Consider the following 19,714-nt stretch of genomic DNA (forward strand, 5'->3'; position numbering starts at 1 on the left):
TCCCCTGCATTGGCCGTTCCAATAAACCTGAGGACCAGGACACGGAGGGGGAAAGACAGGGGTCCACAGCTCCCCTTCCTTCTGCCCTTGTTGGGGTGCTGGGAGGGGAGTGGAACCAGAGCCTTGAGGTCGGTCCCGGAGAACTTCACTGTTGTGGTAGGAGCGAAATACGTAAGCACGTGAGAGCGAGACACACGTTGTGTCACTTCAGGGATTTGCCTGTACAACTCACATACTCTCATATTTACCTTGAAACTGGAGTCGTACAACACAAATGGTAACCTTCGTTCTAGGAACTTGCAACCCCAAATTTCCTAGACTTAGGATGACGTTAAATAGCACGTAAACATCATGACAGGTTGGAGGAAGACGGTGGAATTGTACAAGGGCTCTGCGTCGCTGGTTTGCCGGGACCCCCAACCTCAGCACGGCCGGGCTCTCGTCCTTCCCCCTTTGTGTGGGTCCCTGGGCCCTTCCCGAGTTCTCTGTGTTCTGCTGGTCATCAGGTGGGCAAATGTGCTGACTTGGGGGTTAAAACTGGGAAGCCCACTTGTCCGCAGATATAATCTCTTATAGTAGCATTTTCTCAAATAGAGCTGATATTATGACCTATGGCTGCTTGGATTTTGACTTCGTTTTCAGTTGCTTCAGAACCTGGGTAGGAAGGGGAGGAATATTTGGGGCTCAAACAAACTCTTGGGCTGCTTTGGTTGTGTCCACTGGAAAGCCCAGAAGCCACGGATAGACTCTTAAAACTAATATAGGAGTTCAACAAGGTTGCTGGATATAAGACAAATGCATATGCACACACACACACACACACGAATGCACACACACACCAGCATCAAACAATTAGAAAATGGAAGTTAAAATTCCAATTTCACTTATAACACAAATGAAGTATGTAGGGAAAAATGTAACCAAAATTGCTCAAAATATTAAAGAGCAAATTGAAAAATCTACTGAGATACATAAAATAGATGTAATATTAACTGAGGGGGAGGGCGCCTGGGTGGCTCAGCCGGTTGAGCGACCGACTTCAGCTCAGGTCACGATCTCACGGTTCTTGGGTTCGGGCCCCGCATCGGGCTCTGGGCTGACAGCTCAGAACCTGGAGCCTGCTTCGGATTCTGTGTCTCCCTCTCTCTCTGCCCCTCCCCTGCTCACACTGTCTCTGTCTCAAAAATAAATAAACGCTAAAAAATCAAAAAAATGTTAACTGATGGGAAGATTGATTATCATAAAGATGGCAGTTCCCCCCAAAGTAACCTATACATTTAAAGGCAATAGCATTAAAATCCATAAGTTTTTCACAGAACTCGTCAAGGTGACCCTGTGACCCACATCCAGGTATCAGGAGCCCAAGTGACAAGACAACTTTGCAGAATAAAGGTTGGGATATTTGACCCATAGAAGATACTAGGGCTCACTAAAAGCTGTGGAATTTATTTAGAGTCCTGGTTGGATGCAAGAACGAACAGTGAACTATTCCTCCAGAAAGACAGTCTGGTACGTGCGGGTGTTCAGGGAGGCAGAGCTGTGGACAGGAGCGTGAGAAGCTGGCTTCTCCGGGGTGGGGGTGGGGGGGCGGTGAGGACAACCACGGAAGGAAGGCACGCGAAAATAAAGGGAGAGCTCCTTCTTATATGCACACATATAGGTACCAGTGGATTCAAGACTTAGGTTGGAAAGGCAAAATTGAACTTTTAGTAGATATAAAGAATATCTTTATGATATCACACTGAAGAATTCTGTGAATAAGATTTGTTTTTTTTAAATTTTTTAATCTTCATTTATTTTCGAGAGAGATAGAGAGAGAGACGGAATTTCTCCCCTGTTTTAAGAGAAAAAGGTCTCTCCCTGAGCAACCACGCACTTAGCACCACCGGCAGCCGATGAGAGCCACAAACACAGGCTTGTTCTCCAGTGCAGTTGTGTTTAAAACAACCGTCCCCAATTTCCTCTAAAACCTAAAAAAGCTGACCTTCCCCTTGTCTCTTTGGACTGGGCCTGGGGTTTACCATAGTTTACTCGTCCTGAACTACTATTCCGGAATCAAGTCATTTTGCTAATGAAATAACTTTCAAAGGTTGACAAACGAAAATCTGACATCACTACCCTGAGGGAGCATCAGACCCCACAGGTCAGGGGCTCGGTCCCGGAAGACCGTCCCCCACTTCGGATGCCAGTCTCCGGTCCAGACTGTCACCTGTGCTCCTGACCCCACCAGCTGTAGATCAGAAGTGCCCAAGACCTTCTTGGGTTCAATTAATTTGCTCGAGCGGCTCACGGAACTCAGAGGAGCTGCGGTTTATTATGAAAGAACGGGACTCAGGAACGGCCAGATGGGAGAGGCAGGCGCAGGGCAGGTGTGGGGACGGGGTGGCGACCTTCCACGCCCTCTCCACGTGCGTCACTCCCCCCAGATCCCCGCGTGTCCACTGACCCAGAAGCCCTGCAAACCATCCATGGGGGTGGCGGTGGCGGCTCCTTTCCACCTGCGTGATTGACGAAACCCTCGGCCACTGGTGGTTGAACCCAACCTCCTCCCCCCCCCTCCCCTGATGGAGGTCAGGGGGTGGGAGGGAAAATTTCAACCTGTAATCCTGTGAGTGTTTCCCTGGCCGGCTGCCCCCACCCTAAGGGCTTTCCAAAGGTCACCTCGTTAACACAACAAAGGACACCTTGGTCACTCTCAGAGTTTAGGGAATTCAAAGGGTCTCAGGAGCCTTGTACCAGGAATGCGGAGTGGATCTTACTTGGCAGAGAGGGAATTACTGTTTGCAGAGGAAGCTAAGGTTGCTCCTCAGCTGGCCTGAGATGGCGAGATTATCCTGGATTACGGCCTGGGCCAATGTCATCACAGGGGTCCACAGGCATGCAAGAAGGGGCAGAAGAGAGACCACTAGAGAGACGGCAGAGAGAAGGACTCAGCCCTATGGGGCTGGCTGTGTGGACCGAGGACAGGACCAGGGACCGCCTGCAGCCCAGGAAGCTGGAAAGGCAGGGGGGCGGTCCTGCCCTGGACCACCTGAAGAGGGGGACAGCCCTGCACGGAGCCCAGTGAGACCCGTTCTGGACTCCAACCTCCAGAGCGGTGAGATGATCTGTTTGTGGAGCCCCCCTGCAGCCACCACAAGAGCTCAGGTCCCACCTGGGAGGACGTGGTGATGTCTGTAAAGAGAAGAAGTTCTTGCCCACCCGGGCGAGAAGACGGAAAGATGCTGAGATGGCTCTGGCCCATTAGATGCCCCTCATTACGGGAGGGGACAGAGCAGTCTGGGCGCGGTCGGCAGGGAGCAGCGCAGGACCGGGCTCGGTGTCGCATCGCTGGGCGTGGGTGTGCGTGGGCCCCTGCAGAAGGCACTGAGCTGTGCTAAGGGATCTCCATGGTGATGGGCTGGTGTCAGCATCAGTGAGTGAGAAGGAAGGAAAAAACCGCCAACACGTTAACCTGTGTCAGATTCAGTTGGCGAGCACAAGGGGGACTGATACGCGATTTTTGCATTTTTTTGCAGGTTTGAAACACTTCTAAATTTAAAATGTTTTTAAATAGGAAAAAGGCGACGAACGAACAGAAACCAAGAGATCCAGCACCCACACTCGGAGCCCAACTTTCAGCGTTCGGGGGTAGCGTAAGGCCTGGCGCTGACACTCCGGGTTTGTTTTAACAACCGAGGAAGGCTCTAAGCGCTGTGCTACAACCGAAATCTGTTTGGGAGGGCAGAAACGGGGCAGGCCTCACTGCAGAGCTCGGCTCAGACCCCTGCTTCTTCCCGAGGCCAGAGCCTTCCACGCTCGGGTGCTGCCGATGTGCTCGGGGGCCCGCATCCGCCTTGCCGACGTCCCGAGGCGCTGTGAGCGGGGTCCACGGGCAAGCGGGCTCAGTCCGCAGTGCTCCCTGTAACTTCAGACAGGTGTGCACGTTTCCCAGCCACTTGGCAATTTTCCGGTTAGTTCCTTTCACTTTCAAATACAGAATAGAGAGGACTGTCCACCGTATGTACCCGGCAGAAGTGTCCGGAGCCGCAGATTAAAAGCGGAAACACTTTGTAAAGTGTGCTAAGTGAACATTAACTACTCATCATAGATACTTGTTAAAAATAAATAGTAGATGATAAACACCAGCCATTGCCGACTGCGCTGCAAATCTCAGAGTTAATTGATACCTCTCTTAACGCAAATAGTCGACATCCTCCGGCCGTGGGCCTCTGACAATCCTTTGATAAACTATCGTTTCCCCTAAATTACACGTATAAGTACAGTCTTCGTGTTAAATGGGTTTCTAACATATCTCAGCTTCCTCGGCCAATAAAGGGGCTGGTTTGGATTTCCATGGCCCTGGTGGGATTTGTCCTGGAGACACTTTGCGAGGAAGTGACTTTTCTTTTACGGATCCCTGTTGGTTCACCTCGTCGCCTCTACGATCTTTTTGCGGTGAACTTACAATAGCTCCTGACCAACACGTTTAAATACAAACAAATTCTGTCCATCTGCCAGACCCCCCGATCGTAAAATGCCCACTGTTTTGCACAGTGTGAACTTTGGCAAATTAAAAAGATATTTGACAGGAAGTAACTAAGCATAAGTAAAATTTAAATGAAATTCGACTCCAGGAACTCCTGTTCTCATTACCTGGAGTTTGCGACTCGTGTCGAGTGAGGTGAGATGCTTCCCCCCCAACGTCAGTCACACATCACTGCCAGGTTGGACAGCTCCGATTTACGGAGTGGAGTGAATCTCGAAGGCAAACGCAGCTGTATCCGAGTGCACCCTGGCGAACTGACTCCACACGTGGTCACCCCGCGAACGCACCTGGGGGGCTACCGCGAGGCACCGCCCGTATGCGCTCGTGTCATAAACGCCCTACAGACACAAACCTGCCATTGAAGGAAGTTCCCACAGTGCGAGCCGCTCCAAAGGCGGGTAGTGGGGACCCAGTGAAGGGGTCGGAGAGCAACAGGTGCGGCCTGTCGTGAAGGAGGCGGGGACGCCAGCTCTCCAGGGGCCGTGGGACCACCCAGATGCTAATTAAACGTGGGGGCGGCACCCGGCGGGCTGGAAGGCCGGCCTCGACGCGGAGCGCGCAGAGCCGCTGTAGGAAGGGCTCTCCAAAGTTAACACGCCGGGAGAGCCAGGCTTTCCGGAACTGCTGACCGTCTAGTTCTTCCTCCTTGATGACCAGTCAGAGCCAGATGTACTCAAGCAAGGGTGGAAATCCGTGGCCACGGAGGATGAGCCTCGTACTTAAGCAGATTAGCTGTGTCTCGCCAGGCATCACGAAGGGATTAAAGACGGCGTTATTCATCACAGACAGCCTGCAGAATCTCCCGAGCCGTGCGGATCAGCAGAGAGGAGGTCCCTCCGCCGTATGCGGGCATAGACGCTCCGGGGGCTCTGCGTGAACCCCACCGCACACGCTGCTGCCTACCTGCGTCCCACGACGGCAGCTGTCACAGTCCTCTGTCGGCTCGGGGCCGCTCTGGGACGTGCAGCCGCGAGGAGTGAGTTGTGGGGGAAGCAGAAAGGGTAGACTGTCCCAGGTATGAGACGCGGCCAGCATGACCTGTCCCCTGGGAGGGGAAGGGCGGCACAGGAGCCGAAATTTGAAACTTTCATGTGTGTCCCAAACGGGACAAGAGATGGTCGTGGGGGAAATAATTAAGGAAGATGCAGTGAAAGTACGTAAGGTTTGTTCCGTCTGTGGTGAACTTCCTCCTTGGTTAGGAGGTCACGGCTGGGGAGAGGTAAAGACGGAAATAAGAGGGAAAACAAATGGAACAGAAGGAGAAAAGGATCTTCAGATGGAAATAAAGACGCTGATTCGAACGTTCTATTTCCGTAAGAACCCCGAGTTCTCTCCGGGGACAAGTGCGTGACTGGATGTGTCCCTGTGTCCTTTCATTGTGTGTCGCTGTTGGGTGGGTGACTCTGAAGGAGCCCGGGGACCTCCAAGCCACGGCCCGCCATCAGCGGTGGGTCCGGTCACGCACGCACACGCCCCCTCGGCACCCGCTCCCCTGGCACCTGCCGCGCCTCAGCCTCCTCGGGGTCCTGTCTTGGCCCCAGGTCAGCGCAGCCCCATAAGGGCCTTTCCGAACACAACGCTGCTTCCCACAGACTGGCCGTGCACGCAGACAGATGGACGGAGCTCCCACCCGCAGCCACCCGCCGGGACAGCGAGCCCTCACCTGCGACTGCCCCTGGGGAAGCCCGGCCGGAAGTCAGCTGTCGTCTACAGTGACAGTTCAGGCGCTGAAGTAATTTCTGTAACAATCAGCCCCAAATGCCTCCGCTCCAGTGACAATGGCAGCTGTCCTGATTTCTGTCCCTGCTTGCACCTTGGCCAACCAGAGAGACCCAGGTGTGCCCCCCACCCTGCCCCAGTCACCGGGGCGCCCCCTTCCCCAGGCCCGTAGCCTCCCCGCTGAGTCCTTGTGTCCTGGGGGCTCCCGCTGCCCTGCCTGCCCTGGGTCTCTGCCCCGTCACACCTTCTGCAGCACCCCCGAGGAAGTGGCCTCTGCCTGGTCTTGCGTGACGGCCCTCCTTCATTTCCCCTCCTGAGTCCCCCCACATGCTGGGCCAACCCACCCCCGATGGTACCCCGGGACCTGTCAGCCTCCAGCTCACTGCAGGATGAGCCTCCGCTCCACATCCCCAGCCTCCCCAGACCCCAGCCCTCTGTGTTTTCTCGAGCTGCAATCCTGACGCCCCCCAAAAAGGCCTCTGTTCTTTCAATTTGCCTCCTGTCTTCGGTTGAAGCCCCCCCGGGAGGCCCAAACCCGCTGTGTCCCCTCCTCACTGGTCCACGCATCCCGGTGGGAGACACACGGCCTGGCCAACCCGTCCCGTGACTTGAGGATGGCTGCCCCATGGAGGACGGGAGACGCGTGTCCGATCTAAACCGTGCACCCAATCCTGTAATCGTGCAACGCTCCTTTCGCACAGCAGCGATGAGGACAGAGCAGAACCTGCCACACACGTGGAACCCTCGGCCGTCTCCCTAGGAAGGCCTGCTAGGGGAGCCGGAGGGGAGCCTGGGGACACCCCTGAACACCGCCCGGAGGGGAGCGCTGGAGACGCCCCTGAACACCGCCTGGACGGAGGGGAGCCTGGGGACACCCCGAACACTGCCCGGACGGAGGGGAGCCTGGGGACACCCCTGAACGCCGCCCAGACGGAGGGGAGTGCTGGACCCTCTGACTGTGTGCCCCATCTCCAGGGCCCCGCCTGCCACCTCTTGGGCCCCACGATGGACAATGAGACGGTCCTTATAAGATACCCTGTGCAACATGTTTTCCAATAAAACCCCATCAAGGGTGCGTTTGTTTGACGTCGTCTTTAGCTACCAGAGCAGATCTTAAGCTTGGGAGGCCCTCGTACCTGTGACGAAGCAGATTCCAGGAAGCACAGTGGGAATTCTACCCGGACTCACAGATGTGCCTGGATCTCCCTTTTGGAACAGCCTGCGTTCTCCACGTTCGGCAGGAAGCGGCCCCTGCACCTCTCACGGCACCGCCTCGGCACCCTCGTAGGCCCTCCTCTGTGTTCGAGATGTCACTGGGGCACCTGGGCTGCCCAGGTCATGACCTCATGGTCGTGAGTTCAAGCCCCGTGTCAGGCTCTGTGCGGACGGCTCGGAGCCGGCGTGGGCTCCACTGTCCCCCTCTGTCTCTGCCCCTCCCCTGCTTGCACGCACACGCTGGTCGACTTTAACTAAATAAACATTAAAATTAAAAAAAAAACACGCCAGTTGCTTTTTAAAATGTTTATCTCTAAACCACATCCTGAAACTAGCTGCGTGTTACATGAATGTCCACAAACCCACAGACGCTTTGGCTAGTTTTCTTATGGTTTTTCCCAAGTTCTGGTCGGCCGTCCACCTGTTGGGGCTGGTCGCGTGCTGTCATCGCGGTTCCTCAGGACGGCTTCCCTGGCCCGGGCGGGGACGCCCCGGGCCGTCTCCTGCGGGCCTCACACCATGGTCATGACCCTCAGTGCCGCCGGCTGGAACCTCCGGATCTTTCTCTTCAGGGCCTTGGAGGCCTTGATCCGGCACACTTTGGGCACGGGGGGCAGGGGCGGCCTGCGGGCAGCTGGGGCCCGCGGGAGCTGTGGGGGACGCGCCCCAGGCCAGGCCCCGCCTTCTGAGTCACTGCTGCTGGACTCCTTGTCCCCAAAGCAGCTGGCAGTGTGGTCGCTGGCCCTGTCGTCCTCGCTGGTCTCGGTGGCAGCGGACAGAGGCAGGGAGGCACCCTCGGCAGAGTGCTCGGAGCCCTCTGACTCGCTCCTGGCGCGGGGGGCCCGGGGGGGCAGCCTGGGCCTGGCCCGGACGCACGCGGGCCGCTGCCCGCCCCCTCTGCTCACTGCCGGCCTGTGGGGCCCCAGGCCGCCCGAGACCTCCACGGAGGACAGCCACCGGCGCTGTTTCTGTGCCTCCCCCCCGGCCGCCACAGCAGCCGCTTCTGAGGGGAACAAGGCCAGCGCGGGGCCCCCGCGGCCCTCCCGTTGGGCCACCAGCAGGGGCACCAGGAAGGGCACGGGGTAGAGTCTGGGCTCAGAGCAGGACCGGCTGGGCGCCACCCCGGCCGGCGTGGGCCTCCTCCTGAGACCGGCCCCCCACTCGGGAGGCAGCTGGGGGGTGGCGAGGGCACCCCCCGCTGGCGGTTGCCCCCCAAACCTCAGGACCTTGTCACTGGCCCCTCTCCTGATCTTCACAGCCTTTGTCCTGGGGGCGCCTGCTTTTAGCCCCAGGAGAGCAGCTCCGCTGACAGCAAATGGGGGGCGGCCACACCCCTCGGGGGCCAGAGCGGGGCTCTCTCCTCCTGCCTTCCTGGCAGGCGACAGGACTGTCCTCTCCTGACCGCTGGCGGCCACCTGGGCACGCCCACACCTCAGCAGAGGGGAGCCCAGCACGGTGTCCCCACGGACGCAGCCACTGGAGGGCTTGGGTCCCCCCTCTGGAAGGCTGCTGGGGCGCGGGGTGCCCACACCCTGCTGCTCGAGGCGGTCCCTGCTGGCGTCCCCTCTCTGGGCCAGCCCTCCCGCTCCTGCTCTCCCCGGGGTGCACACTAGCTTCTCTAGGCCTTCTGGACCGTCTGCTCTCTGGCCACCAAGTGCCTGCGGGGATGGGGGCCCCTCACGTCTTGGGGGCCCCTGCTCACCCACACTGCTCCTCGCGGGGGTCCCTCGGGCCCGCAGCCTCAGCAGCCTGTCTATATAGGCTGCAGCAGGGCCAGCCTCAGGGACAGGTCTTGTCGGGATCGACAGGCCTGTGGGGCCGGGAGGGGGCTTCCTAGGGGGCGGCTGGGAGTCGGCGTGCAGGGCGTCCCTGGGCAGAGCGAAGAGCGGGCTCTGCAGAGCTACAGCGTGCAGGGGGCTGGGGTACGGGTACACCTCCCTGCCCCCCGTGGACACCAGGTCACGCCGGTACTTGGGGTCCGGCCCGTGGGCTGGCAGCCCCATCCCGTGGCAGAGGAGGGTCGCGGATGTGGGGTCTGTGCTGGCTTTCTGGGGCACCACCGCAGACGGCAGGACTCTTTCGAGGTCACCTGGGAATGAGAAGGACGAGCACACAGGTGAATCGGGGAGAACCCAGCACAGCCTCAGTGTCACTTCCTGCCCGGCGGGCGGCAGGCCGGCGCAGTGCCCCGTGTGGGCCTGGGGGGCTGGGGAAGGGTCTCGCCGGCCGCTAGCTCCGCCCCCTTCCCAGGGCCTCCCCGTCGCAGGTGCACGGCAGAGCCCGCACTCAGCCTTCACCCCGCGTCTGCAGGTGCCCAGAGAGACGGGCGCCTGTGACCGCGCGGGGGGCCTCCGGACCCCCCCTCCGTGGAGGCGCTGACGGAGAGAAGACCGTGGAAAGGTCCACCAGGACCACCGGGCACGGCTAGGCCGGGTCTGCTCCTACAAAGCTAACAAGGCCCAAAGATGAAGCCTTTTCTTTTTGGGACGGACCGAAGGAAAATGGAGACTCTCCCTTGAGCCTGGGCGAGGGGGGCATCCACGTGGGAAATGAACGCTCTCCGCGTCGCTCTGGGTCCTGAGCCCCCTCCAGTTACGGAGACGCGCCGTCAGGCTGTGTGAGGTTCCGGAAGGACTTTTACAGTAACTTTCTGATGTCCACATAATAAGAAAGAACGCTTTTGGTCACGCCGGCCTTGCTGTAACGAACGGAAGTGGGCCCTTGATTCCTGTCTACCGAAACACCAAGAAAAGCCCGCAGAAACTTCGGAGGGGCACCTGTGGGACGAGCCCAGCGCCAGATGCAGACAGGGCTCCGGCTCAGTGCTCAGTGATGAAACAGCCGCCCCCTCGCCCGCCCCCCTGCCCCCCCCTGCAGTGGGGCCTCCCGCCTTCCTGGCTCTCCTTTACCTGTAGACACCGGCCTGGGCCGGCACTCGCCCTCCTCGGTGGCCTGCGGTCTACAGGTGGGCAGGGGGGCTCCATGCACGGTGGTGTCGTCGGCTGACCGGGGCCTGGCCGTGGGGTCAGCTGGCAGCAAAGTGCCCAAGGAGTACACGCGGTCACTGCACACGGACGTGCGGGAGGCCGACAGGGAGCAGGAACCACCATCACTCAGCTCGTAGAAGCCTAGACAGGGTGGATGGAGGCGGTCAGCGCTCCCCCGGGCGGCGGCCCCTTTCCTGCCCGAGGACGCCCCTGTGCTGGGGGGGCTTTGGGATCTCGTCAAGGCAGGCACCTGGGGAAGGTGGCCGGGGACTCCTGAATGCCCGGGAGTGCTCCCCATGACTGTCCACTGTTGCCCCACGAGCAGGCCAGTGGGAGCCCCCCACGCCCCACCACTCGCCCCCCTCCTCGGCGAGCGGCTGTTCCGTGACCGTTAACCTCCGGCCCCTGCGGGGCAGGCCTCTGGCATCCTTCTCCCTCCCTCCCCTGTGCTGTGGGGTTCATCCCACGTGGCAATCAGAGGGGGCCACCGGGGGCCCCCCCAGCCCGGACCTGCCAAACACACTGCACACCCAGGCCAGGCCGTGGTTGTGCAAGTTTACAACAGGAAGAGACGGCATCCAGTGCTGGACGTGGTCCCCTGGGTTTGCCACGCGAGCCAGCGTCTGGACAGATGGGATTACGTGCCCTGGACAATGGCTCCGGAACGATTTCCCTGCAGCTTCACAGTAAGGGACACGGGGCAGCTCCTTGTCATCTGTGACAGGTCACACAGGCTTGAGCCGGATGGAACGGCTCTTCGCCACCTCCCGGTGAGCCCAGCCCGAGCAGACCCTGAATGGTCTCCGCCCGGAGAGGCGAGGGGCTGGCGAGCCTTCCTCCGTCAGAAGCAGCGCTTCCCGTGCCAGGCCCTCTCTCCGTGAACACACACGTGCACACTCTCCCGGGTTCCGAAGCACACTTAGGTGCCAGGAGAGAAGTGTGGCATCTTCAAGAGCCCTCGGTAACGGGGCCTCCCGGCTCGGGCGCCGTGCCGTCGGGGGCGGGCTGAGGACACGGGCAGGGCCCAGGAGGGGTGACGGAAAGGGGGCGCGCGGGCTACCTGAGCTGGGCCTGCTGTCACTGTCGGCCGCCTCGCCGCAGGGTCTGCACACGTCCGGCTGCTCCAGGTGGGGTTTTAGGCCGACGTCCTGGCGTCTTAGACGGGCCTGCGAAGGGACCGCATGGGAGAGAAAACCGTCTTGAGTACAGAAGCCGAGCGCGGTGCCCCACGCACGTGACGTCTGCACTGGGCATACGGCTTAAACTGCTCCCTCGGAGCCAGTCCCCTGCTCTCTGGTCACCGGAGGAAAATGTCCACGACCCTTCCCTCTTCACACCTCTGTCCCCCCTCAACGGCAGGCTTAAAAAAATCAGCAGTTCCCAGTTAGGCATGTCTTTATAAGGACAGACTGATACAGTCTACGAGCATAAAGTCAGGATCCAAAACCACACCTGGGGCGCCCGGGTGGCTCAGTCAGTTGAGCGTCCATGACTTGGGTTCAGGTCACGATCTCGCGGTTCGTGGGTTCGAGCCCCGCGTGGGGCTCTGTGCCGACAGCTCGGAGCCTGCTTCGGATTCTGTGTCGCCTTCTCTCCCTGCCCCTCCCCCCACGCATGCGCGCACTCTCTCTGTGTCTCTCAAATAAACGTTAAAATTTTTTTTAAAAAGCGGCACCCGGCACACGCCACGGATATGTGTGCTGCTGTCCTCAGTTTTATGCAAGAAGCTACCTTCTCATGCTCACGGGTAACAGACCTGGAGTTTGGTGCCCACACTGCCATATTCGTTGACCCAGCAGACCCTGGGTGATCTTCTCACTTTTGAAACTGACAGGAAGCCCCCCCCCCCCCCGGAGAGAAAAAGTCCCCCTTCCGCATGTGTCCCACACCCCATTTTACAGGTTCTTCCAGGCTTCACGGAGCCCTCAGGGACAGGGACAGAGGCACGGCGGGAGAGGACAGTGCCTGCACTCAATGAGCCTCAAGATCTGCCTGAAATCTCCTTGGTTTAGAGGCTCACATCTTAGCCCTGCCTTCAGAGGCTCTCTCCCCTCCAGGCCTCAGCTTCCCCAGCCGTAAAATGGGTTATTATGAGCGTCAGCCACACACCTGTGTGTGTGTATTTACGTAACACCCGTGTAACACGTGTACGTGGTTAATACTCATAGTCCGTACTCACACATGTTCGCACACGTAGATAACGTACGTGCGGGACACCCAGAGCACTGACCGTTTAACCAACGCGGATTTCCTTCTTTCGATTATAAAACAACACCGTTTTCAAGGTCTGCTGGGCCAATTTCTTGTTTTCGTCAACAATGAAGTTTAAGGCAAATAATTAATGAATGTAATTACGTGGTTCGCCCCGTTTGAGAAAATGATTGTGCTTCAGACTTTTATATAGAAAGTGAACAATTCCCCCGAGCCCCCAATTACGGGACTCAGGGGAATGCATTATTCCAGCAATTCCAATACCGTGAGAACTCAGTCCAAGGGAGAGGCAGGCGGCAGTAATGTGCACTTCCGACGAGGGAATCACGTGGGCACGGAGTATTCAAATCCCAGCCCCCGGGAGGTTAAGTGGGGGAGAAGCCCAGGGCCTGATGCTGCCCCCGGCGCGTCCTGAGCCACTGTGCCGAGCTCCCCTTTCCGCCAGGACCCAAACCAGGGCTCTCAGAACAAGCTCCAAGTGTTACAGCAAGAGTCTCACAGCCGTAACACGGTCTGTAGGTAGGCAACATGGCAAAGACCAGACTTGAATCTAACAAAAACGTGATAATCCCAGAACCATCCAGTCTAGCCTAAACATCCTGGCTTCTTACCTTGATTATTTTTACAAAGGGAAACATTACCCAGGTGAACGTCAGTCGCAGAGAGAGCCAGGCAAAGATGGGCTTCTCACGTAAAGAATACTAGATCGGGCAAAGGGGCTAGTGTAGATTTTTACTGCAAATGACTTTTCTTTTCCTGTCAGTGGCAACGGGAAATCAACCACGTCGCTCTGTCAGGTCATACCTCGACCCTTACCAGCATCGACCTGACCTCTTCTCTTCCAAATCACCGTGCTCTCATCCTTCTGAAGGAGGAGATCACCCTGGACGCCCCGGTTGGCTTTCTTCCTCCCTCTCTGAACCCCTTTCCGAAAAGAAAAAAGTGCCCCGTGTGCTTGTGCTGAGATTCACAGCTTTGTGATTAATGTTTGGCCAGCCAGGCCTTCAGTGGGTGGTTTCTGATTAATGTCGAGAGGCCACGGACACACAGGGTCCCGGGTATTCACAGATGATTTACCGCATCCTCAGGGCCCTGAACGTCTACAGGGCTTCACCATTCCGGATTTACACCGTCCTCCTTAACCCTTCCCCCGTCCCTCCCTCACTTGGGGTTTTTATGTCTCAGCTTTTCATTAACTCCTACTTGGCATCTAACTTTGGGCAAAGAGTCAAAAGTCCCTTCTGAGACCAGGATAAAGCATAATCCATGGCAAGCCGGCCGCAGAATATCTCCACCCGTGTATTTCCGCAGGGAAAACATCATTCCAAACACGCTGGTGCTGGGTGAACGTGACCGTGGCAGTCACGTGGATTCTCTTCGGAGCAGCCCGCAAGTCGCTGGGGTCACGTCCTCCCCAGCCCTGTCCCCAGCGTTCGGGCTCACCATCAGGGCGGAGTATGGTGTCAGAGTCCCCCCAAAGCTGTGTAAGGGGGCCTGGGGTGAGGACAGCACAGCCACAGTTCCCCGGGCACGGGGATCACCTGGGCATCAGTGCAGGTTCCTGGGATCCCCCCATCCCCCTCACCTGAGACTCTCGGCCACACCCGGGCACCTGCATCTTGACAGGCCTCCCGCCAAGGCTTTCTGTGACCATGAGGAAGTCTGACAACTGCATCCAGGGAACGCCGTTAAAAACAAATATTCGGTTCATCCCTTCCTTTGAAATGCTTGCTTTGTGAACCGCAGGAGAACGGCCTGGTTCCCGCTTGTTCCTCCTGCCTGCCATCCGCAACTCAGCACTGTTGTCTTCTCAAACCTTTAAGGCAGATTCAAAGGGTAAAAACTGACATCTGCCTTCAAGTTCAGGACAAGCGATGGCCTCTAGAACCCCTTTATTCTCTCCTTGAAAGCTGAGCCTGCGCGAAGGAAAGATTTCACACAGGAATTCCGTGGCTAGCACACGCACCCCGTGGGCAGGGACGCGTCACTACCCAGCTTGAAAAGAGGTCCGTCGATCAACAGCAAAGGCTCCAGGGTCACACACACATCAGCCTCACGGATAAGAGACGGAAGCCGCGCACGGTCCTGTGGATGCCCTGCCCTCACCGGCGACCTTGAGCAAGTTCATTTCCCTGTGAGTGCATGAAGCAGGCATGGCGGGTCCAGGGAACATCCCAGACATCATGTTCACAGCTGCAGAGTCAGCGCGCTCCTGCGGTATATTTAATGCCAGAACCCGCCAGTGAAAAGCAATCATCGCACGCTGCCTCTGTTAGGACAAGTCACAACCAGCCAAGTCAACTACTGGGAAATTCTTCCGGAAAAGATTTCACTGCAGGGTCCTCAGAACCCTTTCTTCAGCTTCCACCGGAGGGCACCTCTCCCACGGACTCCGGAGCGCCTCCTGGTGGCAGCTGGAGCTCCCAGCCTCCCCTGAGGCATCCCCGACCCTGTGGGCGCTGCGGGGCACCTAACCCCTGCGGAGATGGGGACAGCAGCCACTTCTCAGGCAACGAGGAATCTCCCTGAACATATGAACAGATGAGCACAGGCCTGGCCGCGGAGTACCGGAGGTCACAGGGCATCAGAGACGCAGACGAGGGGACGGGAAATGTTCTCTTCTGTTAGAGCAACAGAAGTTGTTCCTTTATTTGCCCCCCAAGTACCACGAGGCACCTACCCCGCGCTCTTTGGAGACTTTAGATGCCGCAATTAAAAAGGTACAGCCATTTCGGCAAGCGTTAACGTGCAAACCTGCTGGGTTCCTAATGGCAGTTCAAATCCCGAGCAATGCTTCCTGGGGAACCCCTGCTGGACAAGACCGCTGAGGGTCAGATAAACGTCCTTCCTGCGTTCACGCCTGCACGGTGACGCGGGGTCCACGCCGGGTGGGCCTGGCCCCCAGCTGTGAGGTCTCCCTGCAACTGCGCTGCGCACAACAGGCTTCTGATCACGGCACTGGTAATACTCCTACCTTTTTCCCTGCGAGAAAGATGTGAAAGCGTTAAGCCCTGAGCTGATGTCACACAAAAGCAATTCCTCTTCTCTTTTGATCACGCAATCCATACAGTCTGAAGACAAAGTCCGCGTGTTCCTTCTGGCGGCCACGTTGAAAAAAAAAAATTAAACAAAAACCCCAGCCCCGTTTGATCTCTTCCAAAGGGCACTGGAAACCGGGGGCTGACGACTCACAAGGCTGATCTGTGTGTTACTTAACCACCAGCTGCCCTCCGACAGTGAGGAGCAGGTCCACACTCCAGCACACTGTCCTGCACGTCCGTGGCCGCTGTGCGCCGAGCTCCGGGTCACGGGGCCCACCGGCTTGCCGAGCGCGGCGGGCGCCACGGGAGAGCAGGCCGCCCTGAGAGCCCACCCCTGCCCTCTGTGCCGCCGCAGCTCCGGAGGCAGAGGCCGGTCTGCAAAGGCAGGCTCTGGATTTTCCGATCTTGCCACCTCGTTTTTGCAATCTGCAATTCGGGAAGACGACCGACCCCCGACCCACCCACCGCAGTCCTGGCAGGCATCTCAGGACACTGCACTTCCGGATTCTTGAGTCCAGGAACGGTTAACAAGTCCGTCACCTGCCTGAGCTAGGCTGACAGTGAGGGTGCAGATCCTTCCAGGCTGCTTTGTTAAGGAAGCAGCTTTTACACAGAACAGATTTGAATTTCTAATTATAAAAAAAAGAAAATTCCACTTAAGAGTCCTGGAATTAACTCCCATCAGATAGGAATTTTTCTATACAGCCTTTCTGTTTTTCCTTTAAAAAAAATACTGCAATACTGGAAAAATTCTGAGTTGTTTCCAGGGGACGAAGTGAAAGCGTACAGCGGACTGAAACCTGGACGAGTGTCTTCAGTCCTGTAAAAAGGAGCTGGCACTTGGAGGGGGCCAAGGAGAAGACACAAAGGCCAAGCAATCCTAAGAGGGTCCCCGGTTCTACCTACGGCCTCTGGGCTGCAGAGAACACGCCTCATTTCCCAGGTCAGGTTGCAATTTAAAGTTGACGCTTTCATGGGATACAAGCTTTTTCCTCAACGTGTTCTTTCAACGACGCGATCCCATTTAACCTGAGCACAATGCGGGGACAATTTGGGGTGCGCTCTGCACGCTGGCTATGTCGTCCCTGAACCTACGCAGCAGGGACGCCTGGTATCCGGGGTCTGACCCCACGTAGCCCCCGCCGCCAAGGGAAACCGACCTCAGGCGTTCTCGCCAGAGCAGCACTGGAAGTGAAACAAACAGCAATGCGCGCTCAGAGTCCGTCCGCGCGGGGAAGGAGGCAGAGCCCGGGCGCAGCCGAGGGCGCCTTTCAGAATCGGGCTCCTTATCCCGGTGCTTGGCTGCGTCATTTGGAACCGAGCGCAGTCCCCCGGGGTCCCAAAGGGCGCCCTTCGCTCAGTCGCACAGCCCTTGCCCGCCGCGCTCCCCCACCAGGTGGCACGGCCCCCCGCCGCCGCGCGCGCCCCAGCCGCCCCGGGGCCCCGCGCTCCTTACCAGCTGCTCCTGCAGCGCCGCCAGCGCCGCCTCCAGCCGCAGCTCGCGCGCGCGGGGGCCGCGGGGGTGCTCGGGGTGCGCGGGCCCGGCCGGGGGGTGCAAGGCCAGGGCGCCCCGCACGCGCGCCTGCTGCGTGTCGCGCAGCCCCTGCAGCTCGTGCAGCCCCGCGAGCGCCGCGCGCAGCCGGGCGCCCACCCTGCGGCGGTCCCAGCCCGCGGGCCCCGGCGGGCCCCCCGGCGCCCACATCCCGCGCCCGTCCCGCCCCGCGCCCGTCCGGCCTCCCCCGGCCTCCCGGAGCCTCCTCGGAGCCTCCCGGCCGCGCGCGCGGCCTCCTGCGCCGCCTCTCCCCGCCCCCGCCCCGCAGGTCGCCAAGGTGGGGTGGGACCTATCGGTGGCCGCGGAGGGCGGTGTTTGCACACGCCCCGAGGTCACAGCGGCCGCCCCCGGGCCCGCCCCGTCGACGGAGCCCCGCGCCCTCCGGGGCCCTGGGACCCAAGCTCTCCCTTGAGGCCGGAGGGGACCGAAGGAAAAGGGGGAGCCCAGCAGCAGAGCCGCAAAGGGCCGGAGGGGGAACACGGTGAAAGGTTGTGTTTAGGTTTAAAGTAAAAATATAAATTCTTGGCCCAGTAGCGCATTGTGAGGGCCACGTTACCACCGTAAACTCGTTACAGATTTGGAAAGCGTGTTATCCACTCTTCCTGATGCGTATCTGCAGTCGGAATCCTCAGCTTGTCTTTTTTTTTTTTTTTTTTTTAAATAATCGCTTTTTTTGAGATGCTGTGCAGGAATCATTACAATTCACCTTTTTCAAGCGCACAGTCCAGTGGTTCTTTGTGTGTGCACAACCGTCACAGGGCTGTACAACTGTCACCACCACCAGCTTTAGAACATTTTCACCTCCAAAAAGTAACTCTGTACCATTAGCCTCACCCTCCTCCGCCGCCGCGCCCCCATCCTTCCGCAGCCGGTTCGGGACATTTCCTGCCAATAGAATCATGCACCAGGCGGTCCTTTGTGCCTGGCTTTTTTCTCTTCCCTTAGGCTTTTCCAGGTTCGTTCATGTTGTGGCGTGATCTCCGTCCATCGTTCCTTTCCACTGGGAGATAATATCCCATTGTTTGGATAGACCACTGTTACGCACCCCGTTCACTTACTGGTGAACATTTGGGTTGTTGCCACTTTTTGGGCTACTAGGAATATTCTGCTCTGGGTTTTCATGTGCTAGTTTTTAGCTGAAAGTTATCTTCATTTCTTGTGGGTGCAGACCTCAGAGTGGCACTGATGGGTCGTAGGTAACTACTGAGAACCACCTCTTGAAGGACGACCAGACTGCTTTCTGAAGCGGCTGCGCCATTTTGCATTGTCACCGGCACCGTATGGAGGGTCCAGTTCTGCCACGCGGAGGCCGGCATTTGAACTTCTGGCTACAACCGTCTGGTAAGTGCGAAAAGGTGTCTCACTGTGATTTCGATTTGCATCTCCCTATGGTTTCGTGTACATATTGGCTGTTTGTGTATCTTCTCTTGAGAAATGTGTGTTCAGATCCTTCACCCATTTTTTAAATTGGGTTGACTTTTAATTATCGAGATGTAAGGGTTCGCTATGCATTCTTTGTCATAAATGTTTTTAGGTCTGTTTTGCACACCCTCTTCTGTTTGATTAGTTTCCTGGCACTTGTCTTGGCCATCGTGGCTTCTTATGACGTGTTGATGCTCAGTAGAGCCTGTCCCGCCACCTGTTCTTGAAGGATGTCTTGAGTATTCTTGGCACTTGACAATATTATGTAAATTTTAGAATCAGCAGGTAGATCTCTACAAAAATCCTATTGGTATGTTGATGGGGATCACATCAACTTTAGAGTTACATTTGGAGAGAAATGATGTCTTTATAATATTTAGTTTCCTAATCCATGGACGTGGATTACTCATTTATTTATAAAGATTTTCTACAATGTTCATTGCTAGTCTATAGAAATAAGCAAGAAATTGACAAGCTGATACTAAAGTCCATATGGAAATGCAAGGAGCCCAGAATGGACAAAACAATTTTGAAAAAGAACAAAGTTAGAAGACTTTGGAAGAAATCTAACAATTTTGCCAAACTTATTCACTTGAATAATTTACGTAGATTTTTTAGGTTTTTTCCATATACGTTCATATTATCTGTGACTAATGGAAGTTTTGATTTTTTCTTTTCCATCCTCATATCTTTTATGTTTCTTTTATATCTATCTATCTGTCTGTCTATCTATCTATCTAACTATCTATCTATCATCTATCACCTCTCTCTCTCTCTCTACTGGTTTTGTTGCAGTGGATAAGACCTCCAGTACAGTGTCAGGAAAGTGATGATTTCAAGCATCCTTATATCATTTCTAGGGGCAGTGGGAAAGTTTTCCACATTTCACCATTAAGGATGTTTGCTGTATGTGTTTTATCAGATGAAGGAAGTTGTCTTCTACCTAAAATGGATATTGAATTTTACCAAATGTATTTTCTACTATGGAAGAGATTGTTATTTTTTTCTTTTTTTCTATTAATATGAATTATGTTAGTCG

At 56.9% G+C, this 19,714-nt stretch overlaps 1 protein-coding gene across 2 annotated transcripts; it reads right to left on the reverse strand.

The window, feature by feature from the left end:
- Positions 1 to 7,761: 7,761 nt before the first annotated feature.
- DACT2 (dishevelled binding antagonist of beta catenin 2) lies at positions 7,762 to 17,403 on the reverse strand. 2 transcript variants are annotated; one of them, XM_042985369.1, is made up of 4 exons: positions 17,158 to 17,403; positions 11,510 to 11,615; positions 10,372 to 10,590; positions 7,762 to 9,551 (listed from the first exon to the last, which is right to left on the reverse strand). In XM_042985369.1, the coding sequence occupies exons 1-4, from the start codon at positions 17,401 to 17,403 to the stop codon at positions 7,975 to 7,977; spliced, it is 2,148 nt and encodes a 715-aa protein (XP_042841303.1). In that variant the 3' UTR covers positions 7,762 to 7,974. The 2 variants fall into 2 exon arrangements, with proteins under 2 accessions (XP_042841303.1, XP_042841304.1); XM_042985370.1 differs by lacking the exon at positions 17,158 to 17,403 and adding an exon at positions 14,246 to 14,552.
- Between the last annotated feature and the right edge of the window lie 2,311 nt (positions 17,404 to 19,714).

This window comes from Panthera tigris, chromosome B2, assembly GCF_018350195.1.
Source record: "Panthera tigris isolate Pti1 chromosome B2, P.tigris_Pti1_mat1.1, whole genome shotgun sequence".
Taxonomy (NCBI): Eukaryota; Metazoa; Chordata; class Mammalia; order Carnivora; family Felidae; genus Panthera; species Panthera tigris.

Coding starts and splice junctions, on each gene's coding strand:
- DACT2 (XM_042985369.1), bottom strand. CDS start 17,403: ATGTGGGCGCCGGGGGGCCCGCCGGGGCCCGCGGGCTGGGACCGCCGC. Junction 11,616..17,157: donor CGGCGCTGCAGGAGCAGCTG/GTAAGGAGCGCG, acceptor GTCCCTTCGCAG/GCCCGTCTAAGACGCCAGGA. Junction 9,552..10,371: donor GCCCAGGCCGGTGTCTACAG/GTAAAGGAGAGC, acceptor TCTCATTCCCAG/GTGACCTCGAAAGAGTCCTG.